At 37.7% G+C, this 17,089-nt stretch overlaps 1 protein-coding gene across 3 annotated transcripts in view; it reads right to left on the bottom strand.

Annotated features, from left to right (window-relative positions):
- Positions 1-17,089, bottom strand: part of LOC135198575 (uncharacterized) — a 194,122-nt gene that overhangs the window by 60,913 nt on the left and 116,120 nt on the right. For 2 of the 3 annotated variants that reach the window (XM_064226289.1, XM_064226292.1), the window contains 13 exons: positions 14,256-14,492; positions 11,430-11,524; positions 10,222-10,500; positions 9,525-9,626; positions 9,008-9,250; positions 7,698-8,730; positions 7,355-7,565; positions 4,984-5,145; positions 4,307-4,449; positions 2,557-2,741; positions 2,080-2,289; positions 1,751-1,855; positions 15-140 (listed from right to left, as the gene is read on the bottom strand). In XM_064226289.1, coding sequence (XP_064082359.1) covers positions 15-140; positions 1,751-1,855; positions 2,080-2,289; positions 2,557-2,741; positions 4,307-4,449; positions 4,984-5,145; positions 7,355-7,565; positions 7,698-8,730; positions 9,008-9,250; positions 9,525-9,626; positions 10,222-10,500; positions 11,430-11,524; positions 14,256-14,492 — 3,131 coding nt within the window. The remainder of the gene's footprint in view (positions 1-14; positions 141-1,750; positions 1,856-2,079; positions 2,290-2,556; positions 2,742-4,306; positions 4,450-4,983; positions 5,146-7,354; positions 7,566-7,697; positions 8,731-9,007; positions 9,251-9,524; positions 9,627-10,221; positions 10,501-11,429; positions 11,525-14,255; positions 14,493-17,089) is intronic. The other variant, XM_064226291.1, reaches the window with a different exon arrangement.

Below are 17,089 nucleotides of genomic sequence, written 5' to 3'. Positions count from 1 at the left end.
TTGGACAGACTTGGAATGCCAGCTCTGAAGGACTCCCAAGAGATGTGATTGGATCCTTTATTTCCGTGGCCTCCATTATTGTTGGGCAAATTGTTTCCGGTTCGCAGCATTGATATTTCTCCTCGTATGCTTTCAATTTCCTGTGAAAGAGTAGTCAGTGTCAGTCTCGCACAAAAATAACGTCGGACAAATACGAAACCTTACTATAAAAGTTTTTTTCCTCGACATAATGGACCCAGCTTGACTCTTCCAGCTCCTATGACTGACTTTTGTCGAACGATTTCCATTTCGCTTTTGTTTCTTTTGGTATGGTTTGTCAACTACCACAGTATACCCAACTTATCTTTTATATAATTTGTGTTTGAATTTCCTCTGTATGATATCTCAGGAATCATTCTATCATTTTGAAACTCTCTGCCGTTTTTACAATTTGATAGTATTCATATAATTGTCCTAATTAAATCGCTGAGGACTGGGGGAGTTAGTACATATAAAGCAAGGTCTAGACGTTGGTGCAAAGAATATTTCAGTATCGTTACCTCTTTTATAAAGTACTACCACCTCACTTCTTACACCCACGTCTTTGTTTTTCTATTATCTCACATTTAGAATGATTATTTTGTGTATTTAATTTTTTTATTGAATAGGTGACCATCGGCTTCAAACCATAGTAGTGGCACCGCCAAATAAATTACAGTTAGCTAATCAATAAAAAAAATTGCAACGTCGTTTTTGACTTCAGTGGTTTATAAAGTTTCAATGGTATGTTTTGTGTGGCCGTCAAATAGTCATATATGCAGCGTAAACTATCCATGGAGAAATCCTTAAACCATACAGAGTTCTGCGCATGCTCTGAATTTTTCATTTTGTCTCATGTGCAGCGTATATCACTGACACTGTCGTTTTTCACTCTTTGCAGGGTGATAATTTCCCACATGCACTTAACCCCTGGATAAATATCATCCCAACATAGTCCTATAGTTTAACTTCATCTAGATTAATCCGTCAAACTGCCGGCGAATATTGAGACATAGCATCATGGAATCACAGAATGTCAAGTCCCAGGAGACCACCACATGTCTGAGCATACCTCATCTATAATCCACTTTATGTTGAGCATACCTCATCTATTGTTTCTAATCCTTATAAGCAATACTGATACTTAACATTTTATTCTCTCTCTCTCTCCTCTCTCTCTCTCTCTCTCTCTCTCTCTCTCTCTCTCTGGACAACTCAGTTGTTCTGTCCAGGGGAAACATTCATAGGCTTAGTAATATAATAAATATGGTCTCAAGTTCACTTCAGCACCTCTGCCTTTACAGTTCCACAAACACCGCAAGACTGACGCTCTGGGGAGTCAAACGGCTTGAACAATCATTAGTACCATCCACACAGAAAGCTGATCAACCGATGCCAGCCAAGAATTTCCTTAATAATTCAACTGTGACCAAATAATTTAGGAAACACACCTGTGTTAGATTGTATTTAAAAAACAAAACATACAATACGGTCAAAACCATTAGGAAAATTATGGCTAAAAACATCAATTCCCTAAAGCCTAACTCATCTGTGATGTGACTACCAGCACGTACAAGTCACCTGTTCAAAGAACAGCAAATATCATTATCAAATTTATTATAGGTGAATTTATAGTCAGTCAAAAGTTTGCAGCAAACAGTCACGGGCAGGGACATCTCGTTTAAATAAATAAATTAATGATTTCAGAAATAAGAATAATAAGAGAGTCTACCTGTAGCATAAGATGCTGAGTTCTCATTTCAGAACTGAGGTGAGCAACACTGCGAGCCAAAGTAACAACGTGACTCTCCAGCCTTTGAAACCTCTTGTGGATAGTCTGGAATATAGATTATATTTATTAGTACCATGCATTAACAATGTGAAAGCATCATACTTAAGGAAAAAAAATCTATGAATTTTCTAGAGCATCTACATTGAATGCCAATCAATCAAAACGACTGGGTATTGTATATACGTAAAATATTAATTGATATACCTCATAATGAAAAGAACAGCAAATTATTATCAACTGCCATTCGTAAAGTAAAATCAGACACTTACCTTCCCGCCATAATCTCTTCCAATTTTTCTTACTCTGTCATCAATAACACGCCGCTTTTCCCTCCCGGGGCGAGAAGACACGATGGAGGAGGGAAGCGATGATAGGGAACCATGTAGACGCCGTCTCGAGGCCTTGGAATCGAGCATATTTACACCACCATGACCCATGAGATTTCTTCCCCCGCGACGCCCTCCTAAGAGTTTTAGAACCTGAAGATGAAATAAAAAAATATTACTTTAAAATATTATGAATTGACAATTACGAGTTTTGGACTTGATATCAAACTCTTACCTTTATTTTTTTTAGTAAGAAATAGGGCTAAATTTAAGATTAAACCAAATCAGCAAGCTAAAACTTTGACCACTTTATTACCCCTAAGGATCCTTTTGCGCCACAAAACACATAAACATAGGCCCTTCCTTCATTTGGTCAACCACAGCTGTTCCATGAAATCAATGAATCTCAAATATTCTTACCTCGGAATACATTCCTTCAAGGCCCTCCAACTGTTTTCTGATGAGGTGTACATCAGGATCGTACGCTGAAGTTGCGTCATCGTCACTAGTGGCCTCTGTGACACCACCATCGAGCATAGAATCTAAATCGAGAGCATCTGTTGTAGAAGTAATCTCTCCTGCATCTAAGTCACCTCCACTGGGACCTAGAACCATAAGATGTATGTCATTTTTACTGAGCAGCAATATAAGCAAGTATAATGTGTAAATGATCTACAGAATTTTCTTGGGTTGTCTGAGCAATAAAACTCCTCAACTGAATGTTATCATGGAAGAAAGAGATCCTAAAAGATAGGGCAGTAAAGAGGCAGGGCTTCAAGATACAGTAGGTAAAAATAAAAATGAAAATAAATGATGTGCTATCAGGTGATTCATTCACATCGTCATTTCTTGTTAAAGATGACCTCCAAAAAGTCTGAGACCGGCTATTAACACCGTTTTGCAGTAAATAATTATTCATTTGGGTGTCCCTCAAGGAGGCTGGATTAACCCTTGAAGATTTACATAGAGGATAAGTATAAGATCTGGAGTCTAAACCGTTCTGTTTTCAAATGTGTGGTCTGTTTGCCTACCTACTGTTTTGGAAATTGGTTTGTTGACCCAATTTTATTCCACAAGATTGGCGAATCTTTGACATATTTGGTGTTTTTATTACAAAAGGTACAATTGTCAATGCTGTTTTGGTATTATACTTTTCTATTATAATATACCACACTGTTTGGAAATCAGACCACAAAATTCATTACAAAAAATCTGAAGCTATGCACTGAGTATGGCTTAGGGAGAAAGAGTAAAGTATCTTGTCGATTATTTTGAAAATAAGGAATCATTCCTTGAAGTGCACTGTTACCAATTGACTAAAGTGTTAATTTTAAAAACTGAATCAGGACTCGCTTCTGCGTATTTTTTTTTATAAACTGGGAATCTTCTCTTTCTCCTCAACAGATACTGGAAGGTGTTCGCGATGAAGTAAAATGTTAATTTAAGCGTTAGTTTAATAAAATTATTAATATTTTTATTCCTTTTTCAAATTTATTATTTCTAAGAAGCTTATAGCTCTAAGCAAACACTTCTGTACATTTCATGTACCATATAGTACTTATCAATATCCGAGAGGATTTCTTGTTTGAGTTCACTTTGCATTGTAAATGGCATTTTGATTATTTTTATTTACCTTTATTTGAAGTTGACCTCATTCTATATAGGATTTATCTGGTTCTGCTGAGTGCTTAAACTATGTTTAGTTACAACATATGCAAATAAATTAGCATCATCCAGTAAAGACGGCAATACATTCATATAAAGCCACTACAATTTTTATTAATATAATTAATGTAATAAAAAGTTATGCAGGAAAATTAACTGACAAATTAAAAAATTCAATACTACTATAAATTTTATGCTCAAATTTACGGTCTCGGTAAATGTGTTAAAAGTATTACTGTAACTTTATATATTAATTTTCAAGCCTCTTCATTATGGACACTAGATCTGACAGGATATAGGTAATGAAAAAAAAAAGCACAGACAAAACATAGCAACTACTTCTTAAGGACAAGTTCAGCTATGCCGTTACGAAAAAATTGATAGAATAAGAAAATAAAACTAGGAGAAAATCTGTGGCAACAATGTCTCTGAGAACCCCCTGTCTCAGAGTTCAATATCCTTACGGAAACGCCCCTTAAATCCCACAAAACAAACCAAGACAAACCTAAATCGACTCGATTGTTGCTCTTGCTGTGAGGGTTGTGCACTTCACCTCTTCTTCTCTCCTCTGGCTTCCTGTGGGCCCAGTTTTCATTCGATACGCCTATACTTCGGGTGCCAGCATTAACACCTGTAGATGTCTTTCCCCTGGTAGAGAGAAACACAGAATTTTTAAAAGGGCCATACAAAAAAATGTTATTAAAAGGTCAAAACGTTCGTTCTTGTGGGTGTACTGAATACTATAGTAGATTCACACCAAGCGTGCATCCGATGTCTAAGCCAGTCCCTTACGACGCTCCTGATTGGCTGTTGATAAGCCAATCACAGGACTCAAAGCTCAAAGTCTCTCGAGAGAGTTCACATAGGCAGGATGGATGTTCCACCTCTCCTGAGGGATACCTTTGAAAGACATATCCCTCAGTAGAGATGGAACATACATCCTGCCTATGTGAACTGTCGAGAGAGACTGAGAGTTTCAAGCCCTGTGATTGGCTTATCAACAGCCCTGTGATTGGCTTATCAATCTAGACATCGGATGCATGGTTGATGTGAATCTACTACAGAGGCTTGAATAACAGATAATCTATATTGTTTTCGGCTGCTGTGATTATTTCAGGGCCTACGCTAAAGTTACAAAACTGATGATTTTTCTCAGTTATATTGTAAGGAGAGGTGTCTTACCCATTGTGATTATGATGTACATGGGAATTCGATGGTCTTCTCGGCGTTGACTGAGAGCTGCCCTGGGAACTGTTGCCTGTCCGCCCCTCGCCCACCCCTCTCTGTCCACTTGCTTCTTGTTCGGCCGCCTCCAACAAGTCGGGTTTATTTAATCCTCCACAGCTGAGGAGAGAAGATGACCACGTAATAAGAGGGTTATGAACATAGAGGTGGAGGGCAGAAGAGGCAGGGGAAGGCCAAAGTTCAGGTGGAAAGATAAATTATTGAATGACATGAAGGGAAATGGTCTAAGAGAACAAGATGTACAGGACAGAGGGAGATGGAGAAGGCTAACTAGAAACAGCGACCCCATATAGAAATGGGAAAAGCTAAAAGTAAAGAAAGAAAGAAAGTTATGTTTTTGACTGGGTTGCTGTTTTTATGTACTCACTAGTTTCCACACGTAGTTTTTTCAAGTATGATATCCATTTTAAAATGTAATCTTTGAAAACTCTTCTGTTATGTAAATGTTGCGATAGTGATCTCACGACAAAAGATTGATTTTTTTTTTATTTTATTACAAAAATACAATTACATCCCATAATTTACATTATTTGGATAATTCTGTTAATACAAAAATATTAAATATAAACTTAAATAACATTTTGCTACAAAATCAATATAAATCAAAATCAAAACGTATAGCTTAAAAATTCTTTAGTTACATACTTGGAAATATTGCTTGTATATCTACATTCAATATACACCCTTTGAGATTCTAATTTATTTTTCAAAAGAACAATTATATTTTGGCAGCTATTGTTGTGTTTATAACACATCCAAAAACAATACAAATAGCCGGTGATCAACAAAATGGTAGTTTTTTTTTATCAATAATTGATTTTGCTGCTATATCATTATTGATTAAAGAATTATTTGACCAGTCACACATAAGTGACTTGGCTTCATACTACGTGTCCCAAATACTGGAGAAGCCGCTTTTGCAAATCAAGGAACTACCAGTCACTACCGCCTACGGGATCCTTTGCAAAATGTTTGTTAGAAGCAGATCTCTCACTTTAGGACTTCGATATCCGATGAGTTAAGTCATGTTTGTTTTGTGGATTTCCTATGGGGTGATGCATACCGACTGTCTCCGTATACAAAATTAATTCATATATTAAACTTTGGACCGTTATCAACGATCATGATGGACTCATTTCTCTTAGTAATGACAACTTACATGGGTTTTTATAAGGCATTCTTGACAATTCAATTGCGGCCTGAGAATTCAGTATCAAAGATTGCCAGTTCCGTCTTTCTACAGTTATGAGACATATATTTAAGACAATTCGTCTATTTTATTCTTTTATTTAAGATGCCCTTACTTCAGTCGATGATGATGATGATGATGATGATGAGAGAGAGAGAGAGAGAGAGAGAGAGAGAGAGAGAGAAAAAAAACCTCATGAAATATAAAGTATGGCGCCTGGTTTATAAACTTAGAACTCGCACTCAGCTCCAGAAATTAAAGGAGGAACAGTATAAGCAATATAAGAGTGTTCCAAAAAAAAAAATTAGTATGCTTCGATTACTTAAACAATGAAATAGATACCCTGGAAGTTAGTCCGTTGCTATGTTATAAACTAAGAGAAAGAGAGAGAGAGAGAGAGAGAGAGAGAGAGAGAGAGAGAGAGAGAGAGAGAGAGATCAGTACTCATCAAAATGCATATCATCACGTATTAACTAAAATACAACAAATACTACTACTACTAATGCTCTCTCTCTCTCTCTCTCTCTCTCTCTCTCTCTCTCTCTCTCTCTCTCTCCTCTACCTTCTGAATTCACCTCGAACATTTCGCTCTACTTCCCAAATGTTAACACACTGACCAAGATGAGAATGAAACAATATGAAAAAGGGATTATGCTTCACATTGCCCACTGTTAATTAACAGCAAATGTAACAAGGGAAATCACGTTAGTAGCAAAAATCCTAAGTGAACTAAAAGCCTCATGACGATCGCTCTCATAGCAGATCATTTGCCCTCCAAAAGATTACTAATGTCTTAAAAAAAGAAACAAATTAACATTTAAATATAACTATGTGTTTTTTATCTTCTTTAATAGAAATCGCTATGATAAGACTGGTTGATTTCTGAAAATTCGGCTGTAGAGCCAAGCACTGAGGCACTTTCAGCCATTTAATGTTTCAAATAGCAAAAAGGAGAGTTGGAGTGGTTGGACAGAAAGGCTGAAGACAGGAAACGCAGAGGTGGTACAATAAAGGGTTAAAAAAATGGGTGTAGCTAAGAGCCGAAGAGACGCTGCAAACAACCTTTGTAATGCCTACAGTGCTCCACGTGAGGTGCACTGACTATAAGAGCAAGTTTACCTGTACGACAAACTGTGCTTCCGAGGGCGAAGTGTTGGGGACGGCCTAGGCGAAGGTGACGGAGTGCCTTCCGGGGAGAGGGGAGGTAATGGGGGCGTTGCTGCTAAGGACTCTCGTCTGGTTAAGCGGCTTCCTGTTTTATTATCAGTACTTTTCCTCATGATACGCTGGAGCTCTGTGTCAGTCATGTCCACCCACTCCGAATCATTACCTGAGGAGATGAAATATTGATTAGATTTCATTGGCATTCACAAAAAGTATTAAATGTAAGTCATGCACGGATTTTCATTCAGTGTGCCAAGTGATAAATCGAAGGAAATGTCAAGTTTCAATGCTATTCTACCTGAGGAATGACCCTGGGTGTTATGCCTCTGAGACGTGGACGATTCTAGACTGGTATCTAAAGGGTTTGGAACTCGAGCATCATTCCCAGCACCGGCAGGACCACGGCCCGAATCTGGTCCTCCCGATCCAGCTGGCTGTCCTCGACTACTAGTGACAGCTGGGCCGGAGTATGTGTGGTCAGAGGGCAACACTTGGGAATCTACTAAATTATCTACAGAATAATGGTGTGATCTCCATGTGGGAGTTTCTTGATGATGCTGAGATAAGTGGTGGTAGGAGCCAGAACGCCTCATGAGCAGTCCCCGCGCCATAGGATCATGGTGGTGGTGCGTGGGGTGATGTGAAGGAGCCCCTGTTTGATAACCTGCGTGGGCGTGCGGAGGTGGTATCGGCTGAGGAGGTCGAGGGTACTGGGGCGGTAGTCCTTCGGGCTGGTGACTGTTCAAGTTAGTTTCCATGACGTTCTCTTGGTGGTTGGCATTTTGCGAGCTTTGATGGATGGCTCTTCGGAAGCTGTCTCTGGAAGACCCCGGTTGCGACTTTGCTTCATTCTGATCTGAACTCCCGTTGTTGGAGGCGGTATTGTTCTGGCTGTTGGTAGTCTGGTTAGTGGTCTTTTTATCATTTGTATAAGACGCGTTGTTGGTGCGCTCTTCTGGCTTGTCACTTTTAGAAAACTTATTGCTTAGTTTCTCTTTAAAATTCTGATATTTCTTCGCAGCAATTCCCCTTGTCAGAGATCCCCATTTGTCGTCCTTCCGCGACTCATTCCTCTGTTCATGAACGCCGTTCACCTGATTTTCATCAACAGCCGATGTTCTGTTGTTTTGATTGACAGCCGTAACGGTATTATCTTTATTGCCATTCAAATGAGAGTGATGACCATTCATGAGACCTGGATGATTAGTGCTATTATTATGGTGTCCCTCCAAGTGACTGTTGTTTGGAAGAAGTGAGCAGTTGACAGGATGGTGAGGACCATGGCCATTCATGTGGCTATGTCCTTGTTGGGGATGTAGTTCAACAATGCCCTGGAAATTAAAGTAAGACAATGAGGACCCTCTTTGAAACTGTATAGAATATTGATATATTCATTGATGATATGCGATAACGCAATGCCAATACACTAATATACACAAGTTATGAGTAATGTTAATTTTAAGTGTTTATTAAATGTTCTTTTAGAAATTAATTTGCTTGAAAAGTTTTTTTTATCTTTTTTTCAAACAGAGAAATTCATTTACTGAGAGAAAAGTCAGGAATACGGAAGTTATAAATACTGAGTCTTTTGGATGTTACGATACTTACAGGGCGCTGGTCTTGGGAGTTTCGCATCCACGTTTCTCTAGTAAATTTCGCCTGATGCGACGCATTCTGCGAGTGGTGTGGAGGCTGTGAGGAATGGAAAGGTGGGCGGGACGTGAAAGGGGATTCATAGGGCCGAGTCTGAGTCTGTGCAGGGAGCGCTCCAGCCAGAGTGCCTTCTGCAGGGATCCCTGAAGGATGGAGGCCATGGGGTCCTCCACCTACACCTTTGGAACGGTAGATTGGCTGTGGGAGATAAGGATGCAGTGTCAGTCGTGAGAACTACTTATACTCTTTAATGGACTTCTGTATTATGAACAACAAATATAAAAGAAAATGAAGATATGCTAATGAGACAACTAAAAATTCTAAAATTAAATGCAGTGATTATCGTCATAAGGTATAGTGGGTTCAAAATAACAAATACAAATGCAAACATATATACCTGCTCAGCCATTTTGATTAACTAGGTAAAAATAACAAAAGCTACAAGAAATCAACATCCTGACCAAGACTTTACCATGTGAGAGTCGTCAAGCAGAGTGGGGTTGTCTATACCATCAATGCACCTTGATTGTCTCTCAGCGTTAACCAGATGTTCTCGATCTTCATTCACAGTATTCTGCAACAGAAGAACACACGATGTTCCAAATGACAAACTTTTGATATTCAAAATTATGTCATTTGAATCTTGTTAGGAATGACATCAGCACTTACATTTAAGCCATATAACTGAACTTCCCTTCTCTGAATCGTAACAAGCAATCAGTACGTTCAACTAAAATTGAATAATAATAATAATAATAATAATAATAATAATAATAATAATAATAATAATAATAATTAAAATGCCACTAAGTCATAAAATGGACACCCCTTGGCATTATGGAAGTCCCTTTTTATTATTATTTTAGCAAATGGTTTAAGATATACGTTGAAAATATTAAGAAATGCAGTACATCTGCATTTTCATTGTAGAAATTATTTGTGCGTAAAATGCATTACAATATAATTATAACATTAAAAATTTTCTACTTTGGAATAAGATATCAGAAATAATCTTCATTGTTAGTAAATGTGACAGTTTTAATCAGGTCGAGTACATGCTTTTTCTATGACCTAGAGTAAGTTATGGTAATAAAATGAGCTTGAAACTAATCAGGTTTCCCTGAGCTACGAATGACAGGCAAGAAAACGAGGGAAGTAAAGATTCATACATGGCGAGTCTGTGGGTGACTGTGGGCAGTAAAAGGTGCCTGTGAAGGAGGCCTCAGGTCAGCCAAGGAGGGCACACGTGACCTGGGCAGTGTGCTTCCTTTGGCTGTGCCCATACCCGCTAGCCCGCTGATGCCAGTCAGTCCTCGGCCAAGGGTGACGGAGCCAGAGAGGAAAGGCGATCCCGAGGTGAACCGGGGAGGGGGAGGAGGCCCCAGAGGGGGGAGGCTATTATGTGGCTCTGTGTAGAAGAGGCGACCAGGAGCCTCTTTCACCTCAATCTGAAGACCGTACCAGAGAGAAGAATGGGAAACGACCTTTGTTAGTAGGATTGTTAGTCGAAAGGTAGAGAATTTAATAAAAAAAACCTCTAGTTTATCTTTATTATCATTATAAATAATAATTGATATGTAAACGTATTTAGGGCCATCAGTGGCAATCACTTAGTTTCAAGATTAATATTAGGACAATTCAGTGGGTTAGGACAAGACATGACACTACGAGGACTACTGTTAGTATGAGATACCTTAACGAAATGAAATTCGTCTAGTTGGAGCCTTGAAGAATAAATTAAAGTTTTATTTTATCATAAAAGTATATGAACCAACTACTTTGACTCACTACGATATATGAGGGCTACACCAACTAAGTGGTAAGAGTTTAATTAATAGAAGCAATATCTACATCTACTTAACCCTGTCACTATCCCTTTACAAGAAGAGTATTAGGATAATCCATTTAGTATTTAATAAGGAGTGGAAGACGTTTACAAGTTTTAACTGTAATAAATCGAAATATAAAGACTTTAAATCAACAGAAATTCAGAAGACTCTATAGATAGCTTAACTTTTATGTATAGACTGCTAGAATAAATAAGCACACACACACACACACACACACACACACACACATATATATATATATATATTATATATCTATATATATATATATACTATATATATATATATATATCTATAATATATAAATTATATATATATATATATATATATTAAACAACACAGAACAGTAGAAACTGTGTATTCTACTACATTCTTATGCTGCACACGTTCATTCAGAATGGAAATGGTATAAAACAAAATGAAGTACGAAAATTGAATTTCTATCACTTCTTTCTTCTCTTAGTACTTCTTGATAGTTAGTAATTGTTTGCTTGCCAACATCCCTGGCCATACAATAGCCGTAAACTCACCGGAAATTTAGAAGAGTGGGTGTGAAACTGACCCTGATCAGTCACCAGGATGTGAGAGAGGACAGGAGGAGTCCCGCAGGATTGTAGCGTTGAACCTGCAATTAGAATGTTTTGGATGAAAGCGAAACCTCTATGCTAGAAAACTAACGTGGGATTGCTACAAAAAGTTTCCCATAGTTTACGAAAAATAAAGAGATTTGATCCACCAGCATACACCTAGTGGGTCAGCATCCTCATTTTCATTATCATTAATGCCGTCACTGTTGCTACTATTCTTATAATTATTACTAATGTTAGATACGACATCTGGAATTGAAACTATGTAAACACACATCTCCGGTACAGGAAGTGAGAACGCATGATGGGAAACAGCAACAAAGGACGGAAACAAATCAACCGCTGAAAATAAACCAACCAGTACAAAGAACTGAGAACACGTCTGTAGGCAGGGCTATTTGACAATTACAGTAAGAATTCACAACTCCAACTTCATTAAAGAAAAAGAGAAATCATTTATAAAATAAAAGCAATAAAGTTCCTTTCAATTTCAAAATTCAAAGCGACGTGCCAGAAGAGCTACTCAGCAGTTAACCACCATGCACTGTGAAAGTACCTGCTGTGGCAGTACCTGCTGTGGCAGTAAATAAAGAGTAGGCCGGTCGAACCTTGTAATGAGGAGCGTAATGAGGAGCGCGGTCGTACGACTTGTTTCTAGAGACAAATTTCTCAAATATAAACATCAGGTTAAAACTGGAAGCGTGTCACCTAAGGTAAAAAAAATTTCTACAAAGATCCCGAGCCTTTAAACGGGGTCTCTTACCTTCCTTTTATCAAACAGTGCAGTGGAGAGTGTTTCGTTTTAGTCACCGAAACGATTCAAAATCATAAGGTTTGCAATAAGCCATTTTGATACAATTCAAAACATAATTCACAAAGCAAATCTCGATGAATTTTGCAACACCTCTATATACACTAACAAGACATTTGATAAAGAAATGAGATGACGCCGCTTAACAAACAAACAGAAAATCCGGAAGTAGACAGTTGGCAAGATGAAGCTGCAATACCATAATGGAAAAAAAGATTTTTAAGAAATAACAATCAGTACTGTTGCATTATTAGGAGTGTTCAATACAGATGGGCTTGAAGTCAAGAAGTACGAAGACTTTAAATAAGGAACTGATAATTAAAAAGAAATACCTTGTCGTGATAAAATATGCAAAAGATGATTTGCTTTTAATTAGCATGTATCAAAAGTCTTTTCGAAACAGAGGAAATTATAAAAAGTAAAGGGAAAGCCTGGGTGAGGGTGCCTTAAAAAAGTTAACTCTGACACAAAATAGGAGAGGCACAGTACAGAGGTTATTGCAATGCCCAAAATTTGGGAATACTATCCCGTAGTCACCATCCGACGGAAGATAACCACACATGACAACTGAGACGACGGAAGTGCCACGCACAGAGGCGCAGACATTCACATCAACTACGAAAAAAGATACTTTCAAAGAAGACACAGAACGCCTTGAGAACATTTGATATGTAATCACCGCCCTAATGGTTTGCATATTGACGTTGCAGACCGTTCGTTCAATTGCCGAATACATCAACATGGCCACTTCAGTTATGATTGCTGAGTGAACATTAAAAAAGGGGGGAATGTTGAGCGCCTTGCGCATCGAAAAAGGAAAATGGAATCACACAATCCACAACAGTTAGTCGTGTCTAATTTTTTTTCATCAGAAGAGGAGAGGAAAGCGTGCAAGTGGACCGCACAGGTTGCGCATTCCGACCGTCCCTCCTGAATCATTATCTGCAGCGTCAATGGCCGTCAAACTAACTCTACGAAAAGGATCAATTCGTCGCACCCGTCAAAATTGTTTCCCATAAATATGGAAGACCAGTGGAAACCCCGTCAATCTTCCCAGTCTCCCATGCGATGAGCGACTTTATAATTTAGTTAAAAAATAGATGAAAAAATAAATGATGAGATTGAATCATGATTACATTTCTTATTGAAGAGCGAACTATCTTGATACCGTCAATGTCGTTCCGAAGAGAGATAATGCACAGCCTTGGATTGGTAATTCATTCGCCTTAAAGACCAATAAATAAAACGAAAATACTTTATCGGGAGGAAAGGAAAATCGAAGACTCTTTCACAGGATGAACATTTTATGACAAATGGTTAAGATGCCTACTTCCCATGACTCATATTAAAGATAAATGTGGATGTTCAAAATATCGAAAAAACCGCACACAAGGAAAACATCAAATCAAATCAATAAAAATCTGTAACTCCACGACCATAAAACAAGATTAAAAATAATATAATGATTTATCTCACATAACAGAGACAAAAGAGATCCAATGGAGAGTCGAACAGATTGCCAAACATCCCTTTATCACTGCTTCATCAGAAGGTTTACGACTGGACGAAAAGTATTTATTACACGACTGACTGGGCTTGTCATGAACGTGCCGAAAACTATAATCTCTCGCATATACCATATGCCAATGTCTTAATGGTGTATCTTTCGCTGTAGTAAAATATCGACAAAGATCGCTGACACTGTAAAATAGCGCCAGGCTCAGAGCTTTTACAGAGAAAAATATGAAATATTATTCTGGATTAATCTAAACTTTAAAAAAAGCTAATATTAACGACAAATTTCCTACCTTCAAGATTTCGAAAAGCAATAAAAAAATATCATACTTATAATTGCCTATCTCATAACTTTAAACGTGTAAGAACATAACATACTGTGCAACCAACATCTTGATTAAAAAAAAAATAAAAAGACATCTGCTAGTATGGTTGGAGCTTACCTGTCACGGAAGCCAAATGCTCCCTGAGTTGTTCGGGAGAGGTTGTCTGATGGAAAGGTACTGGTGGGGGAGGGAGGCTGGACGAGGTGGGCGGACCCTTGTTTCCGACGAAAGACTGACCACCGGACGACGGTGCTGTCGTGGTGATTCCTGATGCGACTGAAGGAGAGGCTTCAGGTCCTACGAACGGCTTCGGTGGCGGTACAGGTTTGTAAACGCTGTGGTGTGCAGGGCCGGCTGCAAGGGAAAAGTAGACTTTTGTTAAAAAACAAACAACCAACAAAGTTGACCTTGAAACTACGTGTCTGTCAAGGTGGTTGACGTATGTATCTTTTACTTCGTTCAGAATCTCTTATTACAACTACTATACAGGAATTATTTAATGAAAGTAAAGTTTGAGGGAGGTATTAGGTTAATAGCACCATATCATGGGTCTTCTCAGATACCTATGGAAACTTCTACAGTACACACACACACAGATATATATATCATAGTGCCCTCTTAACTTCTCGAATTCTTCATAATTTTTGGATACGCTTGTTATTACAAAGCGTATCCAAAAGTGTGAAGAGCTCGAGAAGTAAAAAGGGCATTGTGGTTATTGCAATGGCATACGTATCTGGTTAGAAGTGACCGGAAGATTATATACTATATATATATATATATATATATATATATATATATATATATATATATATATATATATATATATATATATATATATATATAAGTTAAATTGAACGCACAATCATAAAAAGCCTGATTTCAGATGAGGAAAGCAAAGTTTATGTGTTGACAAAGGTTGTGAACATTTTGTGGGTGAAGGAACATGACACAAGAGACAGCTTATTCTAGAATTGGTGTCGTTGCTATGTTCAGGACGCTGAAGATATATGACAAGAGAATTTATTTGTTATAAGCAACTAAATTCCGCACAAAGCTCGAGCAAAAATATGCAGACAGGAGACTTACTATTTTGGTGTAAAAACGAGGTTCAGGAAAGGGAATGCTTTTGTTCTATGGCTTTCTAATGTGCATAAATTGACTGACTAGATCAGTAAGGAAAACTGGGTTTGGTGCGAGTTTGTCGGACACGAAAAGGAATCATTAAGTGGCTTAGGCATGTAGATGATACAGAGTCAACTGGTTATAGTGAAACTAAATCGCAGCGGTTGGTGAACGAGTCTGAGTATTTGAACAAGGAACAGGCTGACAGTGTTAACAGGAATAAGGTTATAAGAGTAAATGGAAACCATGGAAGAGCGAACAACAAAAATTAATGAGGCAGGTGAAGAGCCAATGATGGATGAACAAAAGAATACTTAGAAGTTAACATTAAGAAATGAGTAAGATGATCTAATAATATAGCTCAATCGCAGAATAGGCAAAGCAAGAAGGGTAAGAGGAGCACTGTGAAAAGTTTGGAAGAGAAGAATGTATAGGAAAATAAAAGTTAGAATATGTGAGAAACTCCACGAGTCCAATTTTCTTTACTGAAGTGAGGGTGTGGTTACTCAATGTTTATAAAAATGGTGTAGTATTTGTTTTGATGGATCATCTACTATAGCTCCGGCCAGAGTGTGAAGGTTCCATTATTGTGATGTGGCAGACCACCGTTAAGATACCGACGTGCTGTTGACCTGCCGGTTTCCAGGGTATGATAATATAACCTTCCCACTCGTTAGCTACATTAATAGCGTATATCGATTAGCGAGAGATAGGGGAGGAGCAACATCGAGAAATGTAATAATTTGTTAAAATGATGGCACATCACTGAGATGGTTAGGTCACGTACAGAAAATGCAAAAAAGATAGTCGATGAAAAACAGTATAAAACAAAAGAACTGCATGGGAGGAGGAGAGCACAAACTTAAAAGAGCTAGGTCTACGCCTTGGCAGAGACAGAAGGACAGAGTGAAGGTTTGTTGCTTAGAGTAGAGACATTTAGCATTTTATGTTGGTGGGAATGGAGGATGGAGGCATAACAATTCTGATCGGAATCTTGCGCATTGAATGAAGCAAATGATACTGCCTTAGTTCTCTGCACAGGCGTTCAACATGTCTTCAGTAATTGAACAGTTAAGGAAAAAATGAATACTACTTTGTTTTACTCAGTACCCACCTACCACTATACATATATTATATATAATATATATATATAGATATTTATATATAATATATATAATATATATATATCATATATATATATATATATATATATATATAATATATAATATATATATATTTTAATGTGTGTGTGTGTGTGTGTGTGTGTGTGTGTGTGTGTGTGTGTGTGTATTATGGGTGTGTGTGCTAAATAGCCATTTACAAAGATTATATTAAAATCAATTGATATATGCAAACTAATAGCCAACTTATGAAGGACGAATGAACCGTTCTTTTACAACCGTTGCTATTCCGTAGTTTCCCATAACCTAATGGTTACCGAAGACCTCAATCAATTCTAATGAGCGTAATTACTTACCACTTCTACCCCCACACAAGGTCTATCGATAGTTGCAGAAATATGGAAGATTATAATTAAAGCAATTAGTATCTCCTCTTAGGCCAGGCCAAGCCCAACATAACAATCTTTTTAATCACACTGTACAGAAAAGTAATAAGAATATTTACCTGAATCATGAACTAACCAGAACTCATAGAGTATATATACCTTTGCCAACGAAGACGAATATATTATGCAGTGTTCGTTGAAATTAAATGCAATTGAGGAGGTGTATTCAAAACGAAACACGGATCCATCACAAAATATAATTCTCTTTTCCTTGTCCATTAATGTAACTTCTTCGAAATTCGCTTAAAATTCACGAAAA

Source organism: Macrobrachium nipponense, chromosome 22, assembly GCF_015104395.2.
Source record: "Macrobrachium nipponense isolate FS-2020 chromosome 22, ASM1510439v2, whole genome shotgun sequence".
In the NCBI taxonomy this organism is placed as follows: Eukaryota; Metazoa; Arthropoda; class Malacostraca; order Decapoda; family Palaemonidae; genus Macrobrachium; species Macrobrachium nipponense.
The sequence above is the reverse complement of the archived record's forward strand: the minus strand, read 5'-3'. Positions and strand labels throughout refer to the sequence as shown.